The sequence below is a fragment of the Hypomesus nipponensis genome, chromosome 4, assembly GCF_054491055.1.
Source record: "Hypomesus nipponensis isolate SF chromosome 4, ASM5449105v1, whole genome shotgun sequence".
In the NCBI taxonomy this organism is placed as follows: Eukaryota; Metazoa; Chordata; class Actinopteri; order Osmeriformes; family Osmeridae; genus Hypomesus; species Hypomesus nipponensis.
In genome coordinates this window covers 15,045,001-15,055,000 of record NC_140364.1, presented here as the reverse complement: position 1 = coordinate 15,055,000, position 10,000 = coordinate 15,045,001, and the positions used below count along the sequence as shown (strand labels likewise).

At 54.0% G+C, this 10,000-nt stretch overlaps 1 protein-coding gene across 2 annotated transcripts in view; it reads right to left on the bottom strand.

Moving 5' to 3' along the window:
- The window catches only part of vps50 (VPS50 EARP/GARPII complex subunit), a 66,772-nt gene that overhangs the window by 48,157 nt on the left and 8,615 nt on the right, over positions 1-10,000 (bottom strand). For both annotated transcript variants that reach the window (XM_084696947.1, XM_084696948.1), the window contains exons 5-10: positions 7,909-7,962; positions 5,632-5,702; positions 5,340-5,457; positions 5,083-5,118; positions 4,569-4,651; positions 1,177-1,219 (exon numbers count right to left, since the gene is read on the bottom strand). In XM_084696947.1, coding sequence (XP_084553073.1) covers positions 1,177-1,219; positions 4,569-4,651; positions 5,083-5,118; positions 5,340-5,457; positions 5,632-5,702; positions 7,909-7,962 — 405 coding nt within the window. The remainder of the gene's footprint in view (positions 1-1,176; positions 1,220-4,568; positions 4,652-5,082; positions 5,119-5,339; positions 5,458-5,631; positions 5,703-7,908; positions 7,963-10,000) is intronic.

The following is a 10,000-nucleotide window of genomic DNA, read 5'->3' as shown; positions in this document are numbered from 1 at the left end:
AGAGAGAGAGAGAGAGAGTGAAGAGGTGTGAAGGTGGAGAGAGCAGGCACATGAATACACCTGCAGGGTCACCGTGACAACACCATTTGGGATTGACTGTGTGTGATTGTTTCAGCACCCAGACCTGCCCTTCCTCTACATGAATAGAAATACTAAGAATATAAGGATTCCACACTGACATCTGTTAAACGCTGAGGAGGAGGAAGTGGAGGAGGAGGGGAGGGGTGGAGGAGGAGGGGAGGGGTGGAGGAGGGGAGGGGTGGAGGAGGAGGAGAGGGGTGGAGGAGGAGGAGAGGGGTGGAGGAGGAGGAGAGGGGTGGAGGAGGGGAGGGGTGGAGGAGGAGGGGAGGGGAGGGGTGGAGGAGGAGGGGAGGGGTGGAGGAGGAGGGGAGGAGGAGGGGAGGAGGAGGGGAGGAGGAGGGGAGGGGTGGAGGAGGAGGGGTGGAGGAGGAGGGGAGGAGTGGAGGAGGAGTGGAGGAGTGGAGGAGGAGTGGAGGAGGAGGGGAGGGGTGGAGGAGGAGGGGAGGAGTGGAGGAGGAGGGGAGGAGTATACACGCAAGGCTCCCTGAACCAGACCCACTGTCAGAGTAGAGGAGCACAGCAGGGTTCACCATCACACCGCTTCAGGGGAGTGTGTGTGGTGTGTGTGTGGTGTGTGTGTGTGTGTAGTGTGTGCAAGCTTTCATGAGTATGTGTCCAAAGACATTTACTTTAAACAAGGTGCATTTGCTCGCTTGCTTACAGCCACGAGTGTGTGTCTGCCTCTGTGACTGTGTGTGTGTGTGTGTGTGACCATATCATTGCACGCTTGTGTGTGAGAGAGTGTGTGTGTGTTTGTGCAACTCAAACCAAGACAGGAACAGGTAATGAACCTACTGATGCATGATTGTTGGGGGGGAATTGCTCTGCATGCCATTTACCACCCAGCTCTCCATCAGCAGTCTAGATGAAACACGCTAGCGCTAATAATGTTTACCATCCTGCCCGAGCTGAGAGGAGGATGAATGTGTCACCGCAAGGGGAGGGAGCTGTCCAAATGTCAAGACAAAAATGAATTGTCTTATTTTGGGGGGAGTCGGTTTGAAAACGACAGATAGAACAGTTGACTAACACCATTCACACGTCGCGGGCTTCACAAACAGAGAGGTTTTTGATGAATAAAAAGGGTGAACTAACCTCGATTTGCTCCAGGGTGTCTTGGAGTTTGGAATTCAACTCACTGGGGAGAGAGAAAGGAAAGCACATGTTGAGTTTGATGAATAATGAAAAAGCAACAAATACACTACAGTATCTGTTGACCTTCCTGGGCTAACAGTACACTACTACAGGGACGGATATCCTGGAGACATGACTTCACACGAGCCAGGGTGAGCCTGCTGGGCACTGCCAGGCATCGGGCGCTGCAGCCAAAACATCCAGTCTGTAGGTTAGTACAATGTTACCACTCTTAGACTTGACTCGTTTCTAAGGTATTAAGACTTTGTGAGCAAAAAGTAATGGTTCATATTTAGATTTCAAAATCCAGTCAGTGACAGAGCCTAATTAGGCCCTTCATCAAAGAGCTGAAACAGAGAGAAGAATTGGCTCAGGGCGAGGAGGAGAGAGGGAGATGGGAGGGAAGGAAAGAGGGGGTGAGCGAGCGAGCGAGCGAGCGAGGGATGGAGGGAGTAATGTTTTTCTTCTTCTGCGTTGGTCCCCAGCGTAGCGCTCTAGAACAGCAAACCCAAACTGGCAGGAGGAACTTCCTGTCTCTCTCTCTCTCTCTCCCCCCCCCCCATGTCTTTCCATCTCCTTCCCTCTCTCCATCGCCATCTCTCTCTCTCTATGTCGGGGGAGCCCCCCTATATGATCACACAGAATGGTTAAATAAGGAAGGGGGGGGCGGGGGGAAATAAAGTCAATTAAAAAAGTGTTCCTGGCAGGCATGGAGAGAACACAGGGGTGTGGGGAAGAGGGGATAGGAGGAGGAGGAGGGGGGAAACGTGGGTTTCCTTTTTCAATTAACTGCAGGTGTTAACTGGGCAGAGCTCCAGGGGAGAGCCCTGACAGACAGGCAGACAGACAGGCAGACAGGCAGGCAGACAGACAGACAGGCAGGCAGGCAGGCAGGCAGGCAGGCAGGCAGACAGACAGACAGACAGACAGACAGACAGACAGACAGACAGACAGACAGGCAGGCAGGCAGACAGACAGACAGACAGACAGGCAGGCAGGCAGGCAGGCAGGCAGGCAGGCAGGCAGGCAGACAGACAGACAGACAGACAGACAGGCAGGCAGGCAGGCAGGCAGGCAGGCAGGCAGGCAGGCAGGCAGGCAGGCAGACAGGCAGGCAGACAGACAGACAGGCAGACAGACAGGCAGGCAGGCAGGCAGGCAGGCAGGCAGACAGGCAGGCAGACAGACAGACAGACAGACAGACAGGCAGACAGGCAGACAGGCAGACAGACAGACAGACAGACAGACAGGCAGACAGACAGACAGACAGACAGACAGACAGACAGGCAGACAGGCAGACAGGCAGACAGGCAGACAGACAGACAGACAGACAGACAGACAGACAGGCAGACAGACAGGCAGACAGACAGACAGGCAGACAGACAGGCACTTAGTGACACATGGATGACAGGAGGGGGGGGGGGTTGGCATGGTGAGCTGTCTCTATTAGAACAAGGAGTTATGAATGGGAGAGGAAAAAGAGAGAAGGGAGAGAGAGCTAGAGAGGGGGAGAAACAGAGCTAGACAGAGGAGGGGGGAGAGAGAGGGGGGTGAGAAAGAGATTGTACTGCTATCAGCAATGAAGAAGGAAGAGAGAGAGAGATGGAGGGAGAGAGAGATGATCCGACAGCAAATGAGAGAGATGGAAAGAGTGAATCAGACAAAAAGGAGAGAGTGAGGAGAGAAAAGGGCGACCAGGAGGCCTGGAGGGTCGTTCAGATGGGCTTCTTTCCTCTTCAGATACATAATGAACTCGTTGACGACTGCACTTTCCCCAAAATGAGAAGCTCTTATAAACCAAATAAATCCTGCCGCTCTCACTGCTTCAACCCCGATGTGCTCGAGGGGGTGTGAACTGTGTGTGTGTGTTTTTGTGCACGTATGTGAGTGAGTGCATCATGTGTGTGTGTGTGTGCGTGTTTGATGTCATTTGATGTTTGCTGTCCATCATCACCGTTAGACTACAAACATGTGAAAGAGTAATTGGTTTGTTACACGCTTGTGTGTGTATGTCTGTGTGTGCGTGTGTGTGGGGTTCTTACACAGTAACTAACTTCAACACACTATGTCCTTTTGAGCATGTAATTGAAAACCCAACCTCCGACACGAGCGCACGCACGCACGCACAGATGAAAAGTCTGGTTTGATACTGGAAACAAAAAGCCATTAACTAAGTAAATAACTGGATATGTTTATAACATCCACTGACCCCTCTGCCTCTATCTCATCCTCTCTTTCTTCCTCTCTCCATCACCCACTTGGGCGGGGGGTGGGAGACAAAAAAAGAGTGAGAGAAAGAGAAAGAGGGAGTGAGAGAGAGACCCTGTTTCGTTTGTCATGCCAGTCAGCTGGACCTTCCAGAGGTAGCAGGCAGGCTTCTGTCTGCCGCGGCCCCAGGCAAGGCTCTGCGTGTGGGGGACAGGACCTGCCAGACTCTTGCAGCCTCTGGGGGCTGGAGCATGACCTCTGGTCAGGACAGTGACACTGTCAGACCCCCTGATGTTCTTATACACACACGCACACACAGATGTGTACACACATGAACAGATCCACTTGTGTGTGTGTGTGTGTGAGCTGTGGACAGATAAGCAGGGAGAGAAACAGGAGGAGAGGAGAGTTGGCAGAGAGAGAGAGAGAGAGAGAGAGAGAGAGAGAGAGAGAGAGAGAGAGAGAGAGAGAGAGAGAGAGAGAGAGAGAGAGAGAGAGAGAGAGAGAGAGAGAGAGAGAGAGAGAGAGAGAGAGAGAGAGAGAGAGAGAGAGAGAGAGAGAGAGAGAGAGAGAGAGAGAGAGAGAGAGAGAGAGAGAGAGAGAGAGAGAGAGAGAGAGAGAGAGAGAGAGAGAGAGAGAGAGAGAGAGAGAGAGAGAGAGAGAGAGAGAGAGAGAGAAAGCTAGAGAGAGAGCTAGAGAGAGAGCTAGAGAGAGACCAGAGCTCAAACACACAAACACTGGAGTGCTTTTCAGTCGCAACACACACACATACTGTACACACATCCACACACATACACAACAGGTCTAATTATGGTTTTAGGTCCGTGGAATATTGATCAGCCATGTCCACAAGCAGTGTATCCTCTTAAGACCCAGGTCTGATCTGACCATGCTGTGGTGAGCTGATGACTAATGAAGTCAAAGAGAGAGAGAGAGGGAGAGAGAGAGACAGAGAGAGAGAGAGGGAGAGAGAGACAGAGAGAGAGAGACAGAGAGACAGCAGGAGAGAACGATGGAGAGAGACAGAGAGAGAGAGAGAGAGAGAGAGAGAGAGGGAGAGAGGAGAGCAGGAGAGAACGAGCGAGAGCGAGAGAGCCAGAGAGCGAGAGCGAGACACAGAGGAGGGAGCTCCCTGACAGGTGTACCTGATGCAGCTGTAGTGTTTGAAGGTGCTGGCAGCCTTCTGACACTCCAGACACAGGTGGATGGCTCCAGGGTAGTCCTCCTCCTGGAAACACAGCCAGAGTACACTGCTTCAGAGCCCAGGAGCAGCCGTCCTGAAGCAGGCCCCAGGAGCAGCCGTCCTGAAGCAGGCCCCAGGAGCAGCCGTCCTGAAGCAGGCCCCAGGAGCAGCCGTCCTGAAGCAGGCCCCAGGAGCAGCCGTCCTGAAGCAGGCCCCAGGAGCAGCCGTCCTGAAGCAGGCCCCAGGAGCAGCCGTCCTGAAGCAGGCCCCAGGAGCAGCCGTCCTGAAGCAGGCCCCAGGAGCAGCCGTCCTGAAGCAGGCCCCAGGAGCAGCCGTCCTGAAGCAGGCCCCAGGAGCAGCCGTCCTGAAGTAGGCCCCAGGAGCAGCCGTCCTGATCTTTACAGTATGGCTGTGTGTGTGAGAGTGTGTATGTGACAGAGTGTGTGAGAGTGTGTGAGAGAGTGTGTGTGTCTTACCTCCAGCATCTCGCTGAGTCTTACGTCTGTCCTTTGCTGTCAAGGAGAGGAGGAGAGAGGTTACGTTACACACGGTTAACAGTCTCCTTCAAGAGCGTGTGTGTGTGCATGGTGTATGGTGTGTGTGTGGTGGTGTATGATGAGTGTGTGTGTGTGTGTGTGGTATATGGTGTGTGTGTGGTGGTGTATGATGAGTGTGTGTGTGTGTGTGTGTGGTATATGGCGTATGTGTGCATGGTGTATGGTGTGTGTGTTACCAGAGTCTTGATGGTCCTCAGGGATTTGAGCAGACCGGTCAGTAGCTGTCGTCTCCTCTGATTGGCCAGCAGTCCCAGACTGGCCTCAGTGAAGCCCTCCTTGGCAGAGCTCAGCTGCCTGGAAACAGGAAGTGACATCACCACCTTGTCAGCACTCCGTAGACATGGTGGAAGAAGATGGTCTTCCAGTTGGAGGATGTGGGGTGTGTGTGTGGAGGGGTATGTGTGTGTAGAGAGGTGTGTGTGTGTGGGGGCGGGGGTGTGTGTGTGTGTGTGTGTGTGGTGGTCATACCGCCTGGCGTTGGTGCAGATCACTGCTGCCAGCTGCAGGTTCGTCTGCAGAGATGTCACCCTCTCCAGCTCCTAACAGACAACGTGTCACACACACAGCACTCGATTGTACCACAATATACATCCAAACACACGCAAACAGTCACGTACAAGATGACCATCTTACAAGTACATCACAAAATAGCCTGCATTACAAAACAGGGAGAGGAAATGAAGAGTGAAGATATACTTCCTGTCATTCAATTTCTCGTCCTCCCTCCCTCCCTCCCTCTCCCCCCCCTCCCTCCCTCCCTCCCTCTCCCCCCCCTCCCTCTCCCCCCCCCCTCCCTCCCTCCCTCCCTCTCCCCCCCCTGCCTCCCTCCCTCTCCCCCCCCTCCCTCCCTCCCTCCCTCTCCCCCCCCCCCTCCCTCCCTCCCTCTCCCCCTCCCTCCCTCCCTCCCTCCCTCTCCCCCCCCTCCCTCCCTCCCTCCCTCCCCAGCTGTCGGAGCCTCAGGAAGGTAAAGCTCGTCCTCTGACCTCGACCGGCAGCGTCCGGAGAAAAGAACCAGTGTTCGCAGAGCAACCGGCACAACAATTGAGGCGTTCTTGAAAAGACAACTGTTTGGCCAGGAGATACGAGGTGGAAAATCGAGAGGCAGATAAGGGAGGGGGGCAGGGGGGAGGGGAGAAGGGTAAGGGGGGTGGGCGTCGCCGACGGCGAGGGCTCACAAATGATCTCTTTCTGCTGTGGCCGTGAGAGGATCGCGCCTCCTGATCTTGGTTGTCGTAGAACACGCCAAACACAAACACCGTCTCTGTCGCGGCCTGGTTTGATGTGGCGGTGTCTGGATCATCGGATTTATCCGAGGAAAGAGGGCGCTTCTGTAAGACATCTGGACATGATCTCACTAGATAACCAGGCTTGCTGACAGCAAAGGATATTCTCTGAGAATGTGCTCGAGCTTTGACCTCAGTTGGGTTAAACTTCTCTCCATCTCTCAGACCTCTGTGTGTCTGGGCTGTTAAGGAGCTGTTACGGAGGTGTTTCGGAGCTGTTAGGAGGTGTTCCGGAGCTGTTACGGAGGTGTTTTGGAGCTGTTACGGAGGTGTTCCGGAGCTGTTACGGAGGTGTTTCGGAGCTGTTACGGAGGTGTTTTGGAGCTGTTCCATGGGTGTTTCGGAGCTGTTACGGAGGTGTTTCGGAGCTGTTCCATGGGTGTTTCGGAGCTGTTACGGAGGTGTTTCGGAGCTGTGTGTGCAGAGGAAGCTCAGCTTTCATTACAGTTTCTCAGCTCACCAGGGATCCCCTAGCTCAATAGGAATGTCTTAAGAGCTAGTGTCCTTCCTAGCATCCTTCCTCCCTTGCATCCTTCCTTGTGTCCTTGCCTGGGAGGATGAGTTTGGGTCACTGGGAAGTCACAGAGCAGCTAGGACACAGATGCTGCCAGAGCAGAGCCAACACTGACTCACACTCACACACGAGTGAAGTGAGACAGACGACAGGAGAGACAGCTAAGAGCGAGGGGAGAGCGTATGTTTTATGATAAATATTTGTTTCCACCAGTGCTGCTCACACACAGAAATAAAAGCGTTCAAAGTGGGTCCAGCACACACTCGCACATCTAGAGAGATGTTGTGTGTCTGGAGACTGTTCTGTCTGGGGGAGGCTGGGGGGAGGCTGGGGGGAGGCTGAGGGGAGGCTGAGGGGAGGCTGAGGGGAGGCTGGGGGAGGCTGGGGGGAGGCTGGGGGAGGCTGGGAGGAGGCTGGGAGGAGGCTGGGGGCAGGCTGGGGGCAGGCTGGGGGGAGGCTGGGAGGAGGCTGGGAGGAGGCTGGGGGCAGGCTGGGGGAGGCTGGGGGGAGGGTCACACTCAAACACATGGAAGTCCATTCACATAGCTTATAGCTTACATCTCTCTCTCTCTCACACACGGCTTCAGCTCAGGGGAAAGATTTGCAGCTTAATTGATAAGGAATAGAACACCCATCGACCAGTTTGACAAAGGGTGAGGGCCAACTAATGGGAATATAAAAGCTGGATGGATGAACTGCACAATAACGAAAAACCTGCCAAAGTTCATTTAGCTCCATGTGCATTCACCATAGCACGTGCATGGGAGGGGATCCGTCTGTCTGCTCTCACCAGGTGTCTCTCTCCCCCTCCCTTTATTCAACTCCCCCCCTCTCCCCACCCTCCCCGCCTCAAAGCAGACTGGTGTGTGCTGCTGGTGATGGAAATGTTCCTACGCAACCCCAAAACAACCATAACCACAGGGAAATCAAACCAAGGAGAATGCTTACCTTGACATAAGACGGCTGTTTTTCCAAAATGAGATCAGCAACTTTTTTGGACACCTGCAAAGAGAGACATGGTCATTACTGATATCTCCCATGGCAACCTACAGTAGGTGAAACAGGTCATTCCTGATATCTCCCATGGCAACCTACAGTAGGTGAAACAGGTCATTCCTGATATCTCCCATGGCAACCTACAGTAGGTGAAACAGGTCATTCCTGATATCTCCCATGGCAACCTACAGTAGGTGAAACAGGTCATTCCTGATATCTCCCATGGCAACCTACAGTAGGTGAAACAGGTAATTCCTGATATCTCCCATGGCAACCTACAGTAGGTGAAACAGGTCATTCCTGATATCTCCCATGGCAACCTACAGTAGGTGAAACAGGTCATTCCTGATATCTCCCATGGCAACCTACAGTAGGTGAAACAGGTCATTCCTGATTTCTCCCATGGCAACCTACAGTAGGTGAAACAGGTCATTCCTGATATCTCCCATGGCAACCTACAGTAGGTGAAACAGGTCATTCCTGAAATCTCCCACTGCATGACAATGTTTTGTTCAAGGGGGGGTTCCCATGTGCACCCACACACACACAGAACACACACACACAGAACACACACACACACAGAACTGACTTGTTTCCTCACACACACAGAAACACCTGTCAGATGTACTGAGGGTCCAGAGAGAGAAGACCTACTTCCACCTCCAGGTACTACTCTCACCATGGCAACCACACAGCTCTGCGGGTCACTGGGAGAATGAACAACCAATTACAGTGTTCTGTGGCCCAGAGCACGCCTTGTGGCCCAGAGCAGTGTTCTGTGGCCCAGAGCACGCCTTGTGGCCCAGAGCACGCCTTGTGGCCCAGAGCACGCCTTGTGGCCCAGAGCAGTGTTCTGTGGCCCAGAGCACGCCTTGTGGCCCAGAGCACGCCTTGTGGCCCAGAGCACGCCTTGTGGCCCAGAGCAGTGTTCTGTGGCCCAGAGCACGCCTTGTGGCCCAGAGCAGTGTTCTGTGGCCCAGAGCACACCTTGTGGCCCAGAGCACGCCTTGTGGCCCAGAGCACGCCTTGTGGCCCAGAGCAGTGTTCTTGTGGCCCAGAGCAGTGTTCTTGTGGCCCAGAGCAGTGTTCTTGTGGCCCAGAGCAGTGTTCTGTGGACCCAGAGCCTTTAGAGAAGGCTGTTATGGTGTGGCAGAGGATTACTCACACACCTGCACAATCCTACACAAACACTGATACACGCCCACAAGCACACACAGTTAGGCCAAAGCCAATGCAGTTCCAGATGAGAGAGAGAGAGAGAGAGAGAGAGAGAGAGAGAGAGAGACACACACACAGAGAGACACGGAGAGAGACAGAGAGAGAGATGGGCGGCTGTAGGACAGTTATGTGTGAGAGAGAGAGTGTGTGGAGAGACTGATAGAGTTGTGGGATGCTTAGGACAACACTGGTGTGTGTGTGCATTTGGCTGCATGTGTGTGATTGATGGAGTAAATGTGTGTGTGTGTGTGTGAGAAGTTGTGTGTGTGTTTGTGTGTGTGGATAATGGACATCTCTCCACATGATGATCCTGTTTCATAACACTGATCAATACTGCCACCTATTGGTGGTTGGTGAAACTGCCAGCCTCCTGCCAATCGCCAAGCACCTTAATTGTCTCAGACACCAACAAGATGATGATAACTGGTTGATTCTGTCATCCTGGCTGGGAGCAAATAAACACTGTCTATCTCGAGAATAACGAGTAGCAGTCATTGGGTGCAAGGGAGGTTTACAGGAATCCAGCCAATCGAGTGAGATCCAGAGACAATCAACCAATCGCCTCGTACTTCATGGCCACGCAGGAAGACAACGGGCAGAATGGGAAGAGCGGCGGGGTTAGCGGGCGGCGGAGTTAGCGGGCGGCGGGGTTAGCGGGCGGCGGGGTTAGCGGGCGGCGGGGTTAGCGGGCGGCGGGGTTAGCGGGCGGCGGGGTTAGCGGGCGGCGGGGTTAGCGGGCGGCGGGGTTAGCGAGCGGCGGGGTTAGCGAGCGGCGGGGTTAGCTAACAGCACTTCGTCACTTGCCCTGCCTGAGTCATCCTGTTGG